General features: G+C 45.9%; 1 protein-coding gene across 10 annotated transcripts in view; it reads right to left on the bottom strand.

Annotated features, from left to right (window-relative positions):
- Foxk2 (forkhead box K2) overlaps positions 1–18,375 on the bottom strand; it is a 49,914-nt gene extending 31,539 nt beyond the window's left edge. For 8 of the 10 annotated variants that reach the window (XR_003949498.1, XR_003949496.1, XR_879734.1 and 5 more), the window contains exons 1-2: positions 17,840–18,370; positions 11,390–11,506 (exon numbers count right to left, since the gene is read on the bottom strand). Coding sequence is in view for 6 of the 10 variants with exons in the window: in XM_011249218.1 (XP_011247520.1) it covers positions 11,390–11,506; positions 17,840–18,231 (509 nt within the window). In the remaining 4 variants the exon portion in view is untranslated. Of the gene's footprint in view, positions 1–11,389; positions 11,507–17,839 lie in introns of all 10 variants that reach the window. The other 2 variants (NM_001080932.3, NM_001363033.1) reach the window with 1 other exon arrangement.
- Positions 18,376–22,278: the final 3,903 nt, after the last annotated feature.

The following is a 22,278-nucleotide window of genomic DNA, read 5'->3' as shown; positions in this document are numbered from 1 at the left end:
TTGAGACTAAGTCTAAGCTGTCTCTTAGAATCACTTATATCTTTAATTTCTTCAACAAGCCCTTTATTCTTACTTAACCCCACTCTCTAGAAAAAGCTTTACCTGCCACACACATGTGACCCAAAGCAAACAAAGCCACAGACAACGTATGTGTTGCACAAGAAACAAACTCTAGAGTGTTATGACACTCTCACTCACTCTCTCTTCCTCTCTTCCTCTCTTCCTCTCTCTCTCTCTCTCTCTCTCTCTCTCTCTCTCTCTCTCTCTCTCTCTCTCATCTCTCAAGCACACCTCAGAAGGGACCGCATGCAGATCCTTCCACGCCATGTACACCCAGCAGGGTTCACTTACACGTCTGTGAGCCTAGAAGATGACCGCTGCTCTTTACAACAATGGGTTTCTTCTCACTCAACACAACCAAGTGCAGTGCACTTGAAAATCTGCAAACGCTCATTAGAGGTGATCTCTGCTGTCAGTCGAGTTAGTGAACATGAAACTATCTAAAAGATACAAACTCGAAATGTATTTGCTCAGATGATCCCCTCCCTCAACAGCATGAGGAGAAAAACTGGGAAGGCCTTGGGCTAGAACCCTGGTGCTTGGTCAGACAGGAACAGAAACCCTGAAGCGGCAGGGCAGCAGGGTGTGGACAAGTAATGGAGAAAACGGCACGCAGAGGAAGAGGGGTGACAGCCATCTCGGGCCCAAGAGTGGGCACTAGGCCACAGCAGAGCAGGTCCAGAAGAGAGATGGAATAACATTCACGGAGAAACACAGGAGACAAGGGTCCAAGCTGCTAGGATAAGTAACACTGAGGAGGACACCCAGGCCACTGTGTGGGTAACTTAGAGGTAGGAGCGGCTCCACACAAATGCTTCCAGTGGGCCAGCTACAGAACAACAAGAACAAAAAGAAAAAAGAGGAGAGGAGGAAGAGGAGGAAGAGGAGGGGGAAGAGGAGGAGGAGGGGGAGAAGGAGGAGGAGGAGGATGGTGCCGGTCAATGGGGAAGTTAAAGTAATCATCTCTTATTTCCAATTCCCAAAGCTGCTTAAAAATCCCATTTTCGAGCTAGGGAGATGGCTCAGCAGTTAAGAGTACTTGGCTGCTCTTCCAGAGGACACAGGTTCAATTCTCAGCATACACATGGTAGGTAGCTCATAACCATTTGTAACTCCTGCTCCAGGAGATCCAACTCCCTCACACACGCAGGCAAAATTCCAATGTACATAAAATAAAAATAAGTATATTTTTAAAAAAATCCATTCTAGGGCTAAAACAGCACAATGCACTATGTTTTCCTGAGGAGTATGAGGACCTGGGTTCGATCCCTTCCTTTCCCAAGTTCCACAATATGAACAAACAAAATTTCAATCTAAAAAGGAGTTCATCAGCTACCATTTATGTATTAATTTGACAACATTTAAATTCTATCTCCCAAGGTTCAACTGTTCCCACTATATGCCAACTTTAGCCTCATGAACAGATTCTATGGTTTCTATCCTCCCATCCTATGTATCACCCAACCATCTTTTTTATGAGATGACACTAAGGCCAGGGTTAGTTATACGGCAGGCAGGATTTCTAGCAACCTCCTAAGAGTCAAGTAGGTGCCTCATCATCCAGACCCATAACAGCATTCAGGTCCAAGAAAGGAGCTAGAGAAGGAGCCAGTGTCTGCTTAGCACAGACAATCTACCAATTATGATGGCAGATGGGACAGTAAGTCAAGTTCTCCCTCACTGCAAGGTAAGAAACATTTTCCATTCTCCTTAAATCCAAGAGAAACAAAATTACCAACCCTGTCAAAATGAGGTACTAGAGCCAGATCTGGGTAGCAAATTTCTCATTAAAAAACACACACACACACACACAAACAAACAAACAAACAACAAAAAACAAATTTGCACCCTATAGTCTTAAATTGTCTACAAACTTCAGATTCAGATGAATAGTATCAGCCCACACAAAGAAAGAATTTAATCTTCATAGTAATCAATTAGCTCTTTGCTAGAAATGTTATTAGGCTAACTTTGTTTGCATTTTTATTTATTTATTTGGGGAAGGCAGTGCCCACCGCAGAGTAGGAGAGTTGGTTCTCCCCTCTACTATGCAGGTTGAGAAGACTAACTCAGAAGGCCTCAGGGTCACAGGTAACCACCGCTATCCACTGTGCCATATTACTGGCCCAAACTGGTTTCATTCCTTATAATCCCACCAAACACCGAACCCACATTTTTAAAAACAAATATTTTTTTATCATGGGAAAAACTGACTTTAAAGACAGCTTACCTGCAGTGGCTGGAGGCTGTCTCTAAAACCTGTTGTGTACATGTGCTCCAACCCTCAGAACTCAGATCAACAAACAAACAACACTAAAAAACCATCCAGCCCAATCAACAACCCTCACTGCTTTACTCAAACACATTCAGTTCAAAACAAAACGTGCCCTGAGGCAAGCAGGGACTGTGAGAGCCTCTCTGGGAGTCAAGAGCCTCCAAAGGACCAGTGTGCACTAGAACAAAGATGAGCAACTCCTGGCTTCCCAGGCCAAGTACAAGACAGGGGTGGGCCTAGGCAGAGCCCAGTCAGACTGAGAAGAACCCTTGCTTTCAGGAACTCTATCTGGGACCATCCAGACACATGCTACATTAGCTAAGGAACAAATATCTCAGCTACTAAATCAGAGTTTCACATGGTGCATGACACCAACAAACTACAAGGTGAACGTGATTTCCAAAGCTACCAGCTTTCAACACGACAACAAAAATCCTAAGTCACATAAAGAAACAGAAGTGACTCACCAAAGGAGCAAACAAGATTTATGTACAGTGCTTGGTGCTAGACCATATGCTTAACATACGTTAGACCCTGGGTTCAACCTCTAATGTACACGTACACACACACACACACACACAAGAACAGTACAACAAAAAGAATCCAGTCCTGAAGAAAGACTAGATGCTGGACTTACTACACAAAATCTTTAAACAATTTTCTTAGCAAAACACAGTGGATCATTTCTGCAGTCCCAGGACTTGGGAAGCTGAGGTAGGAGGGCCACTGAGAGGTCAAGACTAGCCTGGGCTACACAGTGAGTTCCTGTCTCAAAAACAAACAGAATAAAATCCGGGGGCTGGAGAACTGGCTCAGTGGTTAAGGAAGTTTAACAAACACAAGGACCAGAATCCAATTTAGGTCCAGCAACGGAACTGTGCAAGGTTCACAACCTCCCTACAACTCCAGCTGTACGTGTCCAGACTCCCTGGGAACAGGCACTCACACGCACATGCAGACACACAGACAAGTAAAAGAAACCCCAGTGTGGTAACTCACTCCTTAATCCCAGCTCTCAGGAGGTAGGAGCAGCTGGATCTGCGTTCAAGGCCAGCCTTGAACTACAGAGAGTATGAGAACACCCAGGACTACACAGAGAGACCCCGTCTCAAATACATAAATAAATGAATAAATGAATGAATGAATGAATGAATGAATGAATAAATAAATAAATAGAAAAGGAGGGGAGTTGGTGAATACATACATAGAGAGACCCCGCCTCAAATAAATAAATAAATAAATAAATAAATAAATAAATAAATAAATAAGGAGGGGAGTGGGTGAATACATCCTGAGCAACAACCACAAGAGTAGAGGACACTCTCGTTGATCCTAGCACTCAGAAGATAAAGGCAGGAGGCTCACAGCAAGTGTGTAGACAGCCTGGGCTTCAAAGTTCCAGATCAGCTGGGGCTACTCTAGGACTGTTTCTAAACAAACCAAAAAAGAAGAGTATTTTTATCTTTGAGAAGCTAATTTCAACTAGTTAGACAGCATTACATAAGAAACAGGGAAGGAGGTAGAAACTGTTAAGCTATCAAGTCACTAAATTCAGCTTGGTCCAGTTAAGATAGTGTGCGGAGCTGGAAAAGGCCCGGTTTGGAAGATGCTCCAGTTTGGATACCCTAAGGATCGTCTCCCCAGGGCTCTTCAAGGACAATCACCCAGAATGAGTAAGACAATAAACAAAGACCACTACACCCTACTCCTAGCCCAAGACAAGAAGATGGAATCCAGGTTAGACAGGAGACAGTCACACCACACATGATCTGTAGGAGAAGCAAAAGCAAGCAACAAAGGGAAGACCAGGTCCCTCTGTTTAGCATCAAATTAGGGTCAACAGCAAGACGGCTTTGCTCCTCCAACAGACCAATAATGGTTTTCAAGTCCCACCATGAGTTTTATACCCTGATATACATTTTTACTTAAAGAAACTGTATGTACATCTGCCCAGGCTTCCACAGGACCAGCCATCTTTTGCTTTAAAGCACACAGTTTGAAAACAAAAGCCACTTTGGATAGTCTATCATCAACCAAAACAGGAATAGGTGGCTGGGCAGCCTACATCAACAACCCCAAAACGAGAGGCATAGGCAGGCAGATCTCTTGAGTCAGCCTGGTCTGCATAATGAGACCCTGTCTAATGGGCACTTAATGGTAGAACACTTATACAACATATGTAAGGCCATGGGCTTGACTCTCCAGATCCCCCCAGAGTGAAGATAATTATAGTCCAGCGTGAATAGCCTTGAACATGTCTGCATCGAACCCCAAGGTTTTCTGGTGTTTCTGTTTTGGTTTGCTTGTAGGTGTGTCTGTGAATCATGTGCATGCCTGGGAACTGAAATTACAGTCAGTTGTAGGTGCTGGAACATCTGAACTGGGACCGCTGCAACAGGAACAAATGTTTGTAACTGCTAAGTCATTTTCTCTAGTTACCTCCCAACTTTTGTTGTTGTTTTAAGATTATTTATTTATTTATTTATTTATTTATTTATTTTTGAGGCAGGGGTCTCATTGGCTGGACTGCAACTCTGTAGATCAGGCAGCCCTTTAACTCACAGAGATCTGTCTGTCTGCTCCCAAATGCTTAGATTAAAGGTGTGCACCAAAATGGCCAGTCCTAAGATTTTTATGTATGTATCTGTGTGTATGTACAATGTGTGTGTGGGTGCTGTGAACGAACTCAAGTCCTCTTAGAGCAGCCTGCGCTCTAAAGTGCTGAACTATCTCTACATTCCCCAAGTCAAATTTTAAAAGCCTACATCAAACAGCATTTAATTCTAGCACTCGGGAGGCAGAGGCAAGTACATCTGAGGAAGGGGCCAGCATGGTCTACAAAGTGAGTTCCAGGACAGCTGAGGCTACAGAGAAACCCTGTCTCGAAAAAAACAAAAAGCAAAACAAACAGCCTACCATCAAGGGCCAATGAGATGGTGAACAGGTGACGTCACTGGCTGTCAACACTGCCAACCTGAGTTCTCTCTGCAACTCCTATAGGAGACAGAACGAACTCTCATGGGTTGTCTCTTGACCTATACATGTATGTGCCCCCTCATGCACTGAATACAGACTTTTTTTTTTTAAATAAAAAGTCTACATTGAACAATTCACTAGCAAATACCTAAGCTCTATTAAGTCCCTTGAGCTACAGGAGGTCACAGGTCACAGTTCTGTGAGCCTGAAGAGGAGCCATCTAGGCCACAGAATGGCTATTTAGGTATACTTAGGCTATGCTCCAGTGCAAGAGAAGAACAGCACACACACTCATTAAAAGCCAGGGTGGACAGCTAGCCTTTAAGCCACACAATTCTGCACTAAGTAACCTCAGACCGCCATGAAAAGGATCCCTCTAACAGTTTAGAAATGGCAAAACATAGCATTTTTACAACTCTTCTAGCTGTCGCTAGCAAACCTGTTCATATTCTATTTAAGAAACAATCAGGAGACAAGCTTTGGTACTGCAGCTGAGTGAGTCTCAGTATCTTGGATAACTATCACTTAGTATGGCTATGGTGACTCTAATGCATATCTAACCACTCCAGTAAACCAGGGAGCCAAAAGGAGAACTCTGGTTAAAGAACAAAACAAAACCCCAACCAGTGTTGACCCAACCCTTATTAAACACATTAAATGTGTCTACAAGACCATGTCAAGCTAAAGTCAACCAGACAGAAGTACAAGTGCCTAGTGGACGAACAAAAGTTAACTCAGCCTTGGGACGGAGCATCTGTCACTCAGAGCATAGAAGGGCATTGCACCAAGGAGTCTGCTTTTTTGAAATTCAATGTTTATACTCTTTTGGATATGAAGAATCTTTTGCTAGTTTAATGTTTGGTGGTCCCACACAGGGCCTAGATACTTCGAGGCTCCTTCTCCAGGTTCAGAAAAGGCATGTTCTGCTGAAAGCTGTCAGGACTCTGGTCAGGTACCATTTATATAAACACTCACCAACAAAACCCAACCACTTGTTGGAATTGGGATTTTAGGTTATTTCAAAACTGTAATAATTTTTTCCAAGTTACTTTGGAACCACCATTTGAGGCTTCAATATAACCACTACAATACTTAACTCAACCTCGACCTTGGAGTCTTTTCAGATTTTCTACGAAAATTCCCCCAAAAGATGCACCAGGCTCTCATCCAGTCTGCTTAGACTTGTTGACAAAGGATCTTCAGGGCTCTCTTCTCAGCTCTATTACCCAGTTCCTTCCTCTACCAGAAAGCCCACCCCATGCATCAAACAGAAAGAGAGGATCAAGCAAGAAACCAGGACAGTTTTTGTTACAGACAGAAGTCAGATGCTATTGTGGGGGCAAAATTGAGATCTCTCTCCCGTAAGCCACATACAAACCCAGTTTGAAAGGGAACTAAGGTATCAAGGGAGTTCACCGTGGGGGAGTGTGACCATCAAATGTGCCTACAGTTGTGACTATGTGAATGAAGTCATTTGGAGAAGACAAAAGCGAGAAGAGTTATGAAAGTCAGTTTACAACTGAATTTAATCAACTCTTTCCTGCTGGTTAGTTAACATAGGTGAACCATGCTACTCTGCTAGGGCAGAAGACACAACAATTTGGGGTTAATTTATGCATACAAAGAGTTCTGAGCCTTTCTTATAATTTAATTAATTAGTACTCTTTTGGGTATGAACAATCTTTTGCTAGTTTAATGCTTGTGAATTTTGAGAAATATCTGGAATCTGAACTTCAGTACATGTTTACTGTCTTATTTAACCCAAGAAGTACCAACAAGTCTCAGGAAGCCTAGGCTGTGTGATAAAACTTACTACACTTAAGAGGATATTGGTAATGTGTGGTGCGTGCCTTTAATCCCATCACTTAGGCAGTAGAGGCCTAAAGACAGATCTCTGTGTCTGAGGCTAGCATCGGCTATATAGAGTTACAGGCCAACCTAAGCTATGTGTAATAAGACCCTGCCTCAAAAGAGGGGAGGAAGGGTGAGCAGAGAGGGGGAGGGGAAAGAGAAGGGAGAAGGGGAGAAATGAGTGAATACTGGGTAGTATGGCTAGGTGTTATAATTAGGTTTTATGAAGTCCTGGTCAGGGTTACTGTTGCTGTGATGAAACACCATGACCAAAACAACTTGGGAAGGGAAGAGTTTATTTGGCTTATGCTTCCATATCACAGTTCATCATCAAAGAAAGTCAGGACACTCAAGCAGGGCAGGAACCTGGAAGAGCTGATGCAGAGGCCATGGAGGGGTGATGCTTACTGGCTTTCTCCTCGTGGCTTGCTCAGCCTGCTTTCTCATAGAATCCAGGACCACCGGCCCAGCAATTGCCCCAACGACAATGGGTTGGACCCTCTCCCATCAATCACTAATTGAGAAAATGCCCTATAGTCTTGCCTATAGCACAATCTTATGGAGACATTTTCTTAATTGAGAGTACCGCCTCTCAAATGACTTTAACTTGTGTCAAGTTGACATAAAACTATCAGGTACATATGGTTTCTGAAAATTGAAGCTGCAATTAAAAAAAAAAATTAAAAAAATTTGAGGTGCCAGAGTTCAGTAAAGGATCAGCTGCCCGAGCCGCACGGGGACCCGAGTGCAGCACTGCCTGCCACCCACCCAGTGCATGCAGAAGGCCAGATGCAGTGGCAAGCAGTTTCAATTCCAGCTCTGAGGAGACAAAGCCAAAGCACCAGTGAGAGAAAACATGGCTGCAGCATGTACAAAACAGCACCAGAGGTTGGCCTCTGGCCTCCACCTACACAAAAGGAAAACGGAATTCAAAACTTGCAGTAGAAAGTGTGTGTGTGCAAATTGTTAGGTTCACAAAAGACAGTAATAGTGCAGTGCTTCTGCAATTGGGGATCCAAAGGAACCTTCCAGAACATGGGGAGAGCAAGGAGCCACATCCAGCTAGAACCCCATCCTAGTCTATTGGCACCTGAACGTGTTTGCCTAAGAGTAATGTTAAACCAGCAGTAAAGAGACAAATTAACTAACACCAGGAAACTACGCCGGGCCACTACTAGGGACTGCAAGTCTGTCTGGGATTTGGTGCCGACTCTGCAAGACTAGAGGGGAAAAAGCTGTGTGAGAAGAGGAATTAAAACAAGAAGCTAATGACAACAGATCACAATGTTCTGTGGATAGCAAGGAAGCCCTCTTGCTCTCCAAACTGGGCAATGCAAGATACCACTGCCAGGTTATCCTTGAGAGCAGTGTGTTACCAACCACTCTTCCAGTACCTTGAGCTGCTGTGCCACCTGGAAAACAAGATGGCTTTCAAAGCTCTCTAGTTAGAGAGCTCAGTTTCAAATGCACACTCCTCCTGGGTCTCAAGTATATATAAACATAAACATGAATTTAAAAAATACAAATAAAATGCAATTTATTTAGAGACTGACAGAAGCCAAGAGGGACAATCACAGCACTATCCTACCAGATTCCAGAGTCTACTCATAAGGAAAGAATAAGTCCTGATTCTGCACCTGCTATGAGACAGCAAAGTGGCTCACAAAGTAAAAAGGGAGACAGCAGCACCTAACACTGAAGCTGGAGAAACACCAAGCACTGGATGAAGGGAAAGGAAACCAGGAACTTCAGAAGCCCCAAGGCCAGTGAAAGACAAAGGAGAGAACGCAGCTCTTTTTGTCCTCACAGGAGACCCAAGGACACTAACTGCTCTGTGGCAATCCTGCTGGTCTCCCACCTCCAGCAAACCAATGCCAGAATTATGATTCTCCATTCACCCCGTGGAGCAGTAGTGTGCCTCTTCACCAACGGTCATTCTGGAAGATTGTCGGCATCAGGGTCCCTCCACAAGAAATCCGCATCTTCCTGACATTGTCCTGGGAGAGCCAGCAGAGGTCAAATCCTTATGACCATTCCTATCCTCTAGAAAGATAATCAGAACCAGGCAGGATGGCACATGCCTGTAATCCCAGCATTCAAGAAGTAGATGCAGAATGATCACCACAAATTCAAAGCCAGCATGAGCTACCCAGAGAGAGATTCTATCTCAAAAGTCAAACCAAACCAAACCAAACCAAACCAAACCAAACCAACCAACCAACCAAAAAGACACCCAGAAACTGCTGTTTTCTCTCTAAAGAATAGAACAGGTTCGAGGCCAGCCTGGTCTCGAGTTGAGTTCCAGGACAGCCAGCGCCACACAGAAAAACCCTGTCTCAAAAAACCAAAAAAAAAAAAAAAAAAAAAAAAAATAGAACAGTGCAATTCAAAAACCAGTAGCTCCTTTTTCCCCTAACAGGAGAGTAAACTGTAAAACTTAATGAAAACAAGTTTAAAAAAGAAAACAGGGCTGGCCAGGCAATGGTGGCACATACCTTTAATCCCAGCACTTGGGAGACAGAGGCAGGCAGATTTCTGAGTTCGAGGCCAGCCTGGTCTACAGAGTGAGTTCCAGGACAGCCAGGACTATACAGAGAAACTGTCTCGAAAAAAAACAAAAAACAAAAAACAGACAAACAAAGAAAACCGGGCTGGAGAGAACTGCAGTTAAGAGCACTGGCTGCTCTTCCAAAGGACCCAGGTTCAATTCCTAGCATCCACATGGCAGCTCACAAAGTTCTCTAACTCTAATCCCAGGGAATCCAAAGTCCCTTACCCGCTGTGGGCAAGGCAGTCATGTGGTATACTATGCATGCAAACATCCTGTACATGTAAAATAAATAAGATCTTAGAAAGAAGAGAGAAACATGTTAAAGGTGTGAGGCTAACAAACAAGCAGTCCTCAAAGCTGACGCTACACAGGCCAGGCCTCTACCTCCCTGCTCTCTGGATCCACAGTGCTGCTAAGCTGGAAGATAGGACAGTCAGAAGCTAAAGGACAGAGACAACAGTGGTACCTCGCTGCGTGATCAAGCCTCATGGCCCCTCAGGACCAGGTTCCAAGCACTAAGACCAAAACAAATATGGCCTCAGGTTTGTGTCCCAACTGGGACACAAATACAACTGTGCTGTGATGCAGACACTTACCCCAATCATAAGGGACCAGAACCAGAAGGGCTAAGTGTGCTGGAGTGTAGGTACCACCTATCCAGGAACCAGCCCTTGCTGTCAGCCAAGAGGCATGCAAAGGACTATCAAAATAGAGCTGCCTCAGAGCTAAAAACTGATGTTTCAGCAGGACATAGAGCCTGCTGACACTGACACACACACACAGAAGATAAATAAATGTTTTCTTTTAAAAACTGCTGCAAGGCTGGTGGTGATGGTACAGATCTTTAATCCCCAGCCCTCTGGAGGCAGAGGCAAGTGCATCTCTGTAAGTTTGGGGCCATCGTGACCTACAGAGTTCCAAAACAAGGCTACACAGAGGAACACAGTCCTGAAATAGATAGACAGATGGATGGATAGATGAATGGATGGACAGACGGGTGGACAATAAAAATTTAAAAGCTGGGGCCAGGAGATGGCTTAGCAGTTTAACAACTTACAGCGGCAAGCCAAAACAGTATCTCATATCAAATCTTAGCATCCCTAAGGGTGAGATGGGAGGTGGAGGCAGAACAATCACCCAGAAGCTCACAGGCCAGACTGAAGTATACAGTGAAGTAGACACAAGAGAATTCTACCTTAATAAGGCAAAGAAATGGAGAACAACTCCTGAAATTGTGCTCTGACCTCCATATACAGGTGATGTCATCCATGCGTGAGCCCACACTTACACACAAGGGAATTTTTTAAGATGTTAAAAATGTGAATTACTAGCCGGGCGTGGTGGCGCACGCCTTTAATCCCAGCACTCGAGAGGCAGAGGCAGGCAGATTTCTGAGTTCGAGGCCAGCCTGGTCTACAAAGTGAGTTCCAGGACAGCCAGAGCTATACAGAGAAACCCTGTCTTGAAAAAAAAAAAAAATGTGAATTACTTAAATTTAAGACAGCCCACACTATCGAACAGAGGGCTGGTCAGTCAGGACCCACAGAGTAGAGATGACTCTAGCCACAGTTCTCTGGCCTCCACGTGTGTACTGTGGCACATGGACAGGGACGGACACACACACACACACACACAGAAATGAACTTTAAAGAAACGGGGAGCTTAATAGCACACACCTTGAAGGCCAGTACTCAGGAAACGCAGAGGCAGGCAGGTTTCTGTAAATTTCAGGCCAACATGGTCTATGATCTACACAGCAGTTTCCAGGGCAGCCAGGGCTACATATTGAGACCCTGTTTCAAAAGAACAGATACATCATCATCAGAAGACACAAGGACAGAGGTGCCCTCCTATGGCAGGGAACTGTGTCTCACCACTTAAATGTCGAACAAACCCGAGATGGCAATGCGGTCTCAACATAGGGAGTGACTGTCCCCAGTGTCCACAACCAGTAATAAAAGCACCCATGTGCTGAGTGAGCCTGAGGGCAAGTCACAAAAGGCAACCACTGGCACAGCAGAGCAGTGTAGACAGTAGCTTCATAAGACCCTGGTCCTGAGTCCAGGCTTCTATCTGCTAAGCAAGGTCATCTCAAGAAACCCTTACAACCCTTGGTGGACAGACAGCAGGCTTTGTAAGGGGTGGGGGTAGGGTGGGGTGTTCTGTTCAGCTCTGCTCCGGTCTTTTCCAGCAGGGATATTTATCCTCCAGCTCATACTTGTCATTCTGCCTTCAGACCAGCAGGGTCTCTGCTGTAACCCTGCAAGGTCTCTAACTCTAATCTTACCCCTCCATCCTTACGTGACCCTCTTCCCCTTACTCTCCATCCTCTATCCTGTCTCTGTCCTCACCCTGTAAAGGTTATGGTCCCATTTCACAGCCACTCCCACCTGCCTGCCCCTTTTGACTTGTCCCTTTCTGATACTAGTATTCTCTGAGAACCAAGGTGCTGTCCAACTCATTAGGGGTGGGCAAGTCACTAAGAACCCTCCACTCATCTGACAAGCTGCAGGAGCCACCAACTGAACGCCTGCAGTCTCTCTCCAGTTTTCCCTGACTTACGGGAACAAGCCTCTAAATATGACCCTACTAAATACGATCTTCAAGTCAAACGTATGTGAGGAGTATGGCTGCATCATGAAGCACTGCAAGGAGTCAGTTAAATCAGTCGGACATGAGAAGAGGAGTCACTCTTCTTAATAAGCGTACTCTATTTTGTATATTAAGTGGATCAGGCAGCAAAACATGGTGGTACACACCTGTAATCCTACCCCTAGAGAAGGCAGGGAAACCATGGAGTCAGACACTGGCCTAAGCTATACAGTGAAACCATCTCAATAAACAATTACTTTTAGGCAATAATAAAATCAATTCTTTGTTTATGATGGCTACTAGTCTGGACTCTGACTAAATTATGGACTTGGGCTGAAGAGGTAGCTTGGCAGCTAAAAGTCCTGGGTGCAGAGGAGCTGGGTTTGGTTCTTGAAGAGCAGCAGCTCATACAGCCTGTAACTTAGTTCCAGAGGACCGCACACCCTCTTCCAGCCCCTGAAGGTATGCCAGTGGTGCACAGACATGTGAGAGTAAAACACTCATATAGATAAAATAAATTACATAACTCACATTTTCTTTTTTTTTTTCAAGATTTATTTTATGTATATGAGTACACTGTAGCTGTCTTTAGACACACACCAGAAGACGGCATCCGATCCCATTACAGATGGTTGTGAGCCACCATGTGGTTGCTGGGAATTGAACTCAGGACCTCTGGAAGAGCAGCCAGCTGAGCCATCTCTCCAGCCCCTGACATTTTCAAAGTATAAAACAACCATGAAGCTGGGCATGGTGGTGTATGCCTTTAATCCCAGCACTCAGGAGGCAGTCAGTGAGTTCCAGACCAATGTAGAAAGACTGTCTCACTCACATACATACATACATGCATACATATATGAGCTGCATATTTGAGGGTTGGGGATGGGGGCTGGAATGAACTCAGTGGTTAAGAGAATGCACTGCGGTTGGAGAAGATCTAAGTTTGGTTCCCAACACCCCATGTCAGTTCACAACCACCATACTCAGACACGTGTATTTTAGAGAGAAAAGATTTTTAAAAGTTGCTTATTTTTCAAAACAATGTTGCCAATTTTGATGTTACATTTAAGTCTGCTACCATGACAACAATAGGAACACGTCCAGACTTCCTGGTCTCACTGACTTCTTTTCCTTTTTCTGTTAAGGATTTCTCTGTATGGCCCTGGCTGTCCTGGAGCTCACTCTGTAGACCAGGCTGTCCTTGAACTCAGAGATCTGCCTGCCTCTGCCTCCTGTGCTGGGATTACAGGTGTGTGCCACTGCAGCCTGGCTACACACTGGTTTCTTAGAACTTTAGTCTTCGGACTAAACTTAGTCATTGGACAGCGAGGGACCCTATACTCCATGACTGTATTAGTACCTTTCTGTTGCTCTGATGAAATACCATCTAGAAGAACTCGTACAGAAGAGTTTATTTTGGCATATCCTTATCTAGAGGGATAAAACTCACTGTGGTGGAAGGTAGCAGGAGCAAGAAGCTAAGAGATCAGATCTTGAACCATGAGCTTAAAGCACAGTGGAAAAAAAACACAAAACAATACAAAACTAGACGGGGCTTTTTTATTTGAAAAGCCTGCCCTTAATGACATATTCCTGCAAGGCACACTTCCTAAACCTCACCAACTGGGGACCAAATCATCAACTGTCTGAGCCGATGGGGGACATTTCACTAAAGTGAAAGCCATGTTCCACCAAATCCACACAGACAAACCCACACCTGTGCCTGCACACCCTTCCAGCTGGATTCCATCTGCTCCAGGGTACAGATTCTCCCAAGCTGGGAGGTTCCCTCCACCCACCCACCTTCAGGAGACCCTACAGATCCCAACTTAGGAACACCAGGGCTTCTCCTAAGTCACAGCATCTCAAAACAAAACAAACAGAAAGTTACATTTCCCTTATACATGGCTTTGCATACTTGGCTGAAAAACAAGGGTCTACAGAATCTTGTGGATTTTTGTTTTTGAAGATATACATGCCAGGCTGGAGAAATGGCTCAGCGGTTAGGAGCACTGACTGCTCTTCCAGAGGTCCTGAGTTCAATTCCCAGCAATCACATGGTGGCTCACAGCCATCTGTAATGGGATCTGATGCCCTCTTCTGCTGTGTCTGATAACAGCTACAGTGTACTCACATACATGGAATAAATCAATCTAAAAAGAAAAGAAAAGAAAGCACACAAGCACCTGTCGTTGTCATGCATACCGAATCCCAAGTACACACCTACAGTGGGCACTGGGCTCACCAGCCACGCAAAGAAATCTATACTTTTCCAACTATAGTTAGAAATAGTCCTATCCAAATTGTTATGCCAAGTCCATACAGTATATATTATTTCAATGAACTAATCACATTTTAAACCACAATTACTGGTTTCATATCCTTCCAAATTACCTTTGAATTGTGTTTTCTTAGACAGGGTGGCACTTGTAGACCTGGGTAGCCTAGAACTCAAGAGAGATCCTCCCGCCTCTTCTTCCCAAGTGCTGGGTGGGATTAAAGGCTTGCACTAAGATGCTGGCACCTCTCTGAATTGTTAAAGTAAACTACAAAATGCAAACATAAGAACTGGACTAGGATAAAATTGTGGTGGTTTAAATACAAGATCAACCAGTACGGCGGCAGTGCACACCCTTAATCCCAGCACTCTAGAGGCAGAGTAGGCAGATCTCTGAGTTCCAGGCCAGCCTGATCTATAGAGTCAGAGCAAGTTCCAGGTCACCCAGGGCTACAAAGATACCCTGACTTCAAAAACAAACAGATATAAGGCCAGCCATAGACAGAAACATTAAGAATACTTGCAAGCAGAGTGAGTCAGTCATGGTAGCTCATGGATCCCAGCACTCAGGGTTAGTGGATGCTGGGCAGTGGTGGTGCACATCTTTAATCCCAGCACTTGGAGACAGAGGCAGAAGATCTCTGAGTGAGGCAAGCCTGGTCTACAGATCAAGTTCCAAGACAACGGCTACACAGAGAAACCCTGTCTCCAGAGGGAAAAAAAAGCTGGGGTGGAAGACTAAGAGTTCAAGGCCAAGTTTACCTAGACTACCCAGGAAGCAATGTATTTGAAAACAAAATAACAAGAGTATTTACACCGGCTGTAGGGTATACCAGTTCCTAGGTGGAGGCAGTAAGGTCCCCAGTTCAAGGTCACCTTGTCATAGTTAGACTGTCAGCCTCAGCACAATTCTTCCATTATACACTCTTTTAAGTGTGTGCGGATACCTATTTGTTTAAACTTAAAAAGATTTTGGGTGGCCAGAGTTGGTTCTGCAGTTAAGAGCATTGACTGTTCTTCCAAAGGACCCAGGTTCAAATCCCAGGACCCACACAGTGGCTCAAAACCGTATTCCAGCTCCAAGGAATGCCAAGTCCTCTTCTGGCCTGTGACGGCACCAGGCACACGTGGTGCACAGACGTATTCTGGGAGCTGGCTCCCAGCACCTATGTCCGATGGCTCGTAACAACCTTTAACTTAGCTACCGAGGGATCCTCTGACGGCTCCTACCTCACGTGTACACGCCAACACAGACACATACTCACAAGTTTTAATCTAAGTTTTTAATTTAATTTGAAATTTAAAAATAACAATAAAAAATAGCTTGTAGGCCAGCAAGACAAATTACTGGTAAGGGCCCATGCTGCCACATCTGATGATCTGAGTCTGACACCCAGGACCCACACAGCGGAAAGAACTGACTCCAGCAAGTTGTCCTCTGGCCTCCATTGTGCTGTAGCAAATGCAAGCAAGGCACAGATATAAACAAAATGAACTTTCTACGTAGAGCAGGCTGTCCTTGAACTCAGAGATCCACCTGCCTCTGCCTCTTAAGTACTGGAATTAAAGGTGTGTACCACTACACCTGGCAATAAATGTCATTTTAAATTTATTCTATTTCATGTGTATGAGTATTTGCCCACACATATGTTTGTGTACTATGTGCATGACTGGTGACCACAGCATTCAAAGAGGGTATCTGATGCCTAGAGCTATAGTTACAAATAGTTTTGAGTGGTAATGCTAAGAACTGACGCTAAGTCCTCTGCAAGAGCAACAAGTGCTATTAACCAGAGACTGTTAATATTTTTAAATAAATAAACAAACAAACAAATAAATGAACTTTGTAGCCAAGCACAGTGGTGCATGCTGGGACACCCTCCCAAAGCTAAGAAATATGGAGTACAGACACATCAAACCTAAGTTAACACAGCTCTTGCTATTATCTCCAAAAACTGAAAGCAATTAAAAAACCTTCAGTCTGTGGCAAAAGCTCTACTAGCACTGATCTAGAGAGGGACCCTGAGGAATACTTAGCATTTCCTGGAAAGCAAAGTTGTTTTTCAAGCACAATAAACAGTAAGTTTATCCAACCACAGAACCAAATTGAAATTGTTTTGTGCTGTGATTGACAGTTCCCTATGAGGCTTCCTTGTAATAATTTTGTAATTATTCTACACAATCTTGTAATAATTCCTTAAAAACCAAACACCCTTTGTTCTGTTTTTTTGTTGTTGTTGTTGTTGTTTTATGAGACGACGTCTCAGCATGCAACCCAAACTATTCTAGAGTTTACTCCACAGTCTAACCTACCCTGGAACTCAAATTTCTACTGTCTCAGCCTCTAGGGTGCTGGGATTACAGGTTGAATACACTCCACCTGGCTAAAAATGCTTTTTAAAGATTACTTGGTTGAAATTAGTATCCAGTTTTCCCAGATTTCTAAGGTTCTGGACAGACAGGCTTCTAATCCTTCATGTTTGGGAGTTTTCAGTTTTTAGGCTACAAAAACACTGGGGAAAGAGAATTGTTAGGCTTAAGACGCTACCTCCAAAATATCTTGCTACTGAAACGTGAATTTAAAAAAAAAAAAAAAAAAAAAAAAAAGGTACCAGGTATCTACCCTTCATTTTAGATAGTTCTCCACCACACACATCTTAGCATCTCCCTTGGGTGCCTCCTCCCTGATGGTTAGGCACAGAGCACCCATAAAACTTCCACCCACCAACGCTGGTGATGATGGCAGGGAGGGCTGAGGGTTGATGGCAGAAATGATGGTCTGTGTTCTGAGAGTCCCATGTCAGACTGGACAAAGGGCCGTGGGTTAGAATACCAGTGCAGGGGACCTGGCAGTAGGAGGGCAGACAGGAGTGGGCCAGCATGTTAAATACTCCGGGTGGAGCGCTGGGGGGCTGTGATCCCAGTGATGGTCGTGGGCATTAAACTAGGGTAGGTCAGAATCAGTCAGGTCTTGGTTATGGGCAGTGAATGGGTCCTGGTGGTGAGTCTAGCCTTCCTTGCTCCCGGATAGCGGATCAGGATCCCTCCCTGATGGGGACCAGGTCTTGTCCAGGGTCTGACCCTGCTCATGGGTAGCTGACGTGGGTCTTCTGCGTCCTGCCTGATGATGGGCAGTGGGTCTGAGTGCGGGTCCCGCCCCTCCCCGGGGGTGGCTGCTGTGGGTCAGGGTCCCTCCCTGCTCTTGGGTAGCCACCGTGGGTCAGGTCCAGGACACTGCCCCCCTCCCGCCACTCACACGCGCGGCAGCTGCAGCGGCGGCGCCCCCCGCCGCTGGAACACCCCGTCCACGAACACGCCGTTCTTGCCGAGACAGCGCAGGTAGAAGTCGCCGCCCGCGTCCGGCCGGGGCTGCGCGGGTTCCGGGGCGGCCGCGCTATGGCCGCCGCCCGGGGGCGTGAAGATCTCCAGGTGGCGCCGCGAGATGAAGCTCGAGTGGCCCATGCTCACATCTACCGAGCCCTGCGATGAGTTGCGGCCGATGGTCACCGACCGCTTCTTCATGAGGTACTCGAACTCGCGGCCTTCGAGCCGCGCCACGGCCCAGCCGCCCGGCGGGGATCCGCCGCCCCCGGCCCCGCCGCCCGCGGGAGGGGCGCCCGCGCCCGAGAGCGCCGCCGCGGCCGCCATCGCCTGCGAGGCCTGGCCGATCCGCGCGGGCGCCCTAGCGGGCCGAGGCCCGGGCGCGGTCGTGGGCCGCGCGAGCCGAGCACGGTCGCGGAGACCGCCGGCCGGCGAGGAGAGCTGCGAGGGCGGGAGCTCGCACGGCCGCGCGCCGGCCCTACGACGGACGGGCACGCCGACCAATGGGCGCGGCGCACGCAGTGGGGCTACCGAGGCCGGCCAATGGGGAGCCGCGCCGCCGAGCGCCCGCACGTCCGGCGTCGTCGCGCGACGCAGGTTGGCCGCGGCGGCGCGGAAAACCCGGGGCGGAGTGAGGAGTTGGCGTGGGGCCGCGCGCGTTCGCGGACTGAGCGGGGGTCCAAGGTCACGACGGGCGCGAGTGCGCCCCGGGAGCCGCTGGCCCCTCTCACACTCCGCCCTAGGTTGCGTAGAGTCAGGCGCGCTGCTCGGGAACCTGCCGCATCGACCCGTATGTCACAGGGATGTGACAGAAATTACCCCAGTATGCATAGAGTTCTGCACTCAGTAATTCATACCAAGGACTGCAAATCTGAGCTTTATTCCAATCTGTGTATGTGTGATAGAGAGATCCCATCTCTCCCATTAAAAAAGAAACCACAACGCGGGCCCGTGGGAGGAGCAGAGCTATGCAGATCGAGCAGGCTGTGAGGGGCTCCAGAAGCCGGTGCCAACATAGAGGTGAAGCTGAGACCCCTAGTTTCTTCCCCAGGAACGAAGGGCAGTGGATGCACCTGCTTTAGCTCTGGTAAGAGAGGCACGTGGTCATAAAGAACGTCACACCAATATGGTGGCCCCTGGGTGCAGGCGATGGGACGCAGTGTTCTCTCACTGATGCACAAAAGGAGTTCATTCAGGTCAGGGAGAGTGGAAAGGTTGAGAGTCTGGACTTAAGCTGCATAGGATAAAGTGGACATTCTAGCCAAGAGCTTCTAAACAGAGGCCCCAGACTAGAGGCATGGGAACATTTTGCGTTCTAATTCATTCTATGTCTAAACTTGCAATACATTTAATGGGAAACAGTCTTTATAACATTTACATATCTTATTTGACATATGTGTCTGTAATTACGGGATAAATTCCTAAGGGTTCAAAATGCTTTGTACTATAAATATGGCAAAGAGCCATTTCATTAAATATTAATTTGAGGCATTGTAGGTGATGTACAGAAAACTATGGAAATGATAACTAGGTGAGTATCTAGACAAACACAGTTCAAGGACAAAGGGTGTCAAGAACAAGAAATGCCCTCCCATTACTGTTGACACCGTTGTGTTGTCCTGCGCACTGCCTAGGGCAGGTTTGAGGCTCTGCCATGTGACTCTAGCATCTATCTATAACATGGCTAGATCTAACTTTTTACACCTAGCTATCCAGGTATGTAAAGTAAGCATACAAATCCAACACTTATGTTGCTTTGTTTGGCTTTTGTGGCTGGTTTTGGTGTTTTCTGTGGGGAGGGAAAGACGATCAGTCATATATAACCCTGGCTGGCCTGGAGCTTACTATATAGGCCAAGATCACCTCGAACTCATAGAGAGCCACCCACCTCTGCCTCCCAAGGGATGGGAGTAGAGGAATGAGCCACCATATCTGGCCAAACCAAACACTTATAAAGATATTTATTTTAAAGCACTTCTTCAATGTACATGTAAACTTAAGCATTTATTACAGATGAGAACGCCGCTGTATTCTAATAGGATATATGTGCTTATCTGTTCCTGTGTATGTATCCCACTGTGGGCCATGCAGCACCAGGGACTGATGTCAGGATGTCCTCTTCAAGGACAGGGTCTTTCAATGAACCTGGAGTTCTCGGTTTTGGCAAGGCCAGCTGCCTAATGAGCCCTCGGGACCCATTTGCCCATACTCCCACATATGCCCCATTCCCGCCCAGCAGAATATTTGATCCTGCAGGATATAGAGCATCTCTGATGTTTTTCAGAGTTGATCCATATGTTTTATTAGTTGGTTTGTTTGAGATAGGGTCTCACGATGTATTCCTGAATGGCCTGGAACTCACCATGTAGACCACCAGGCTGGCCTGGAACTCAAGAGTTACCTTCCTATGCATCAAGTACTTTGATTTAATGTGTACTCCAGCAATTTTTTTTTTTTTTGAGACAGGGTTTCTCTGTGTAGCCCTGGCTGTCCTGGCACTCACTTTGTAGACCAGGCTGGTCTTGAACTCAGAAATCCGCCTGCCTCTGCCTCCCGAGTTCTGGGATTAAAGGCGTGCTGCCACCACGCCTGGCTTCCAGCAAATTTTGATTTTATGATTATCAATAAGAACACTGATTTATATAAACACACAGCTACAAAATAGCAGAAGGGTGTTTATGATCATTTCAATAGTTGGCAAGCCTTTCTCCAAAATAAATGTAAACAAAAATCATGATACCAATTAGAAGGGCTAAAAGTATTAATATGACTGACATTATAAAGAGCTGGCGATGACATGAAGCAGCTGAGACTAGAAAGTGGTGAGGCACTATGAGAGATGGTTTGTCTCCTTTCCTTGCTTTCAAGGCTCCCCTCAAACCCTGAGAGTTCTGAGGAAGACCTTGAGTGCCAGATCCTAACAGCAGATGGTGGGATACAAGGCACTTACCATGCCTGCTCGTGTGGTGCTCAGGGTAGATCCAGGACTTTGTGCGTGATAGGCAAGGAAAATATATCTGACTTCTTGTGAATTTCACAGACGAATAATGTATGTTCCATCTTGAATTTTTAAGAATACTCTAGGTTTTGCCTTTTGTGAGGGAGGGGGGATAGGTTTCTTTGTATAGCCCTGGCTATCCTAGAACTCCCTCTGTAGAACAAGCTGGTCTTGAACTCAGAGATCTGTCTGCCTCTGCCTGCAGTGCTGATATTAAGATTTAAGATCTTTTTATTTGTGTGCCACATGCATATGGGTACTCCAGAGTCCAGAAGAATGTATCATAGCCCCTAAAGCCGCAGTTAAAGGTGCTTAAGTCACCTGATGTGGGTCCTGAGAACAAAGCTTAGGTCCTCTAGAAGAGCAGCAAGCATACTTAACTGCTGAGCAAGCTCTATATCCACCCCACCCCCAAAGTTACTGTCAGGATTTAAAAGGTAACATCACTAGACATGGTGGCTCATGCCTCTAACCCCAGCACTTGGGAGATGATGGAGGCAGGAGAATCAGTTCAAAGCAAGCTTTGGCTAAATGTGACCATAATCTCAAAACAAAACAGAAAGGGAGTTGAAGGGAAAGGGCGTGAAAGAGGGAGACCTGAGTGTGGCTGGATGTGGTGGTCTACAACTGTCTCAAAACCACCCAAGTTTGAAGAAAGGAAGCAGGAAGGCAGGTGGAGGGAAAAGGATTTCTTGTTTTGTTTTTTGAGATACTTTCTCCATCATTTATTTCTTGCTGGTCTGACACTCACTATGTAGACTAGGCCGGCCTCCAAATAAGAGATCCATCTGTCTCTACCTTATGATGCTGTGATCAAAGTTGTATGCTCCCGTATCTGAAAAAGTAAGATTCTGAGACTTTATTCAATCTTCCCTATCAGTGATATGAGGCGAGAGTCACATCTGCTAGGTTGGCTGAGTCAAGTGGATCCCTTGAGCCAGAGTTCAAGGGACCAGGCTGTTTCTGTAAGGGGTTGGGGGTGGGGAAAGAAAGGGAAAGATGGGAAGGAAGAGAAGAGAGAAATCAGAGGGGAGGGTGGGGAAGGGAGAAGGAAAAACAGACCTGGGGACATAGCTTCTTTATCAGCGTGCCAGCTTAGTATATCCCCAAACTCTGCATGCAATTCACCACTGTAAAAACAGGGAGGGTATGGTGGTGAGTCTGTAATCCTAGCACGTGGGAAGTAGACACAGGAGGATCAAGATGGAGATTTAAAGACCAGCACAGGCTACAAAGTGAGCTCAAAACCTGAGTAACTTAGTGAGACCCTGTCTCAGAATAAATAGTGAGAGAAAGGGTTTGTGTGTGCACTGGAGGTATAGCTCAGTTGTAGTTTTGCCTAGTGTATGACATACCCAGGTTCCAGTCCCAGCAGT

Source organism: Mus musculus, chromosome 11 (genome assembly GCF_000001635.26).
Source record: "Mus musculus strain C57BL/6J chromosome 11, GRCm38.p6 C57BL/6J".
Lineage (NCBI taxonomy): Eukaryota > Metazoa > Chordata > Mammalia > Rodentia > Muridae > Mus > Mus musculus.
This window is presented reverse-complemented; position numbering and strand designations above follow the sequence as displayed.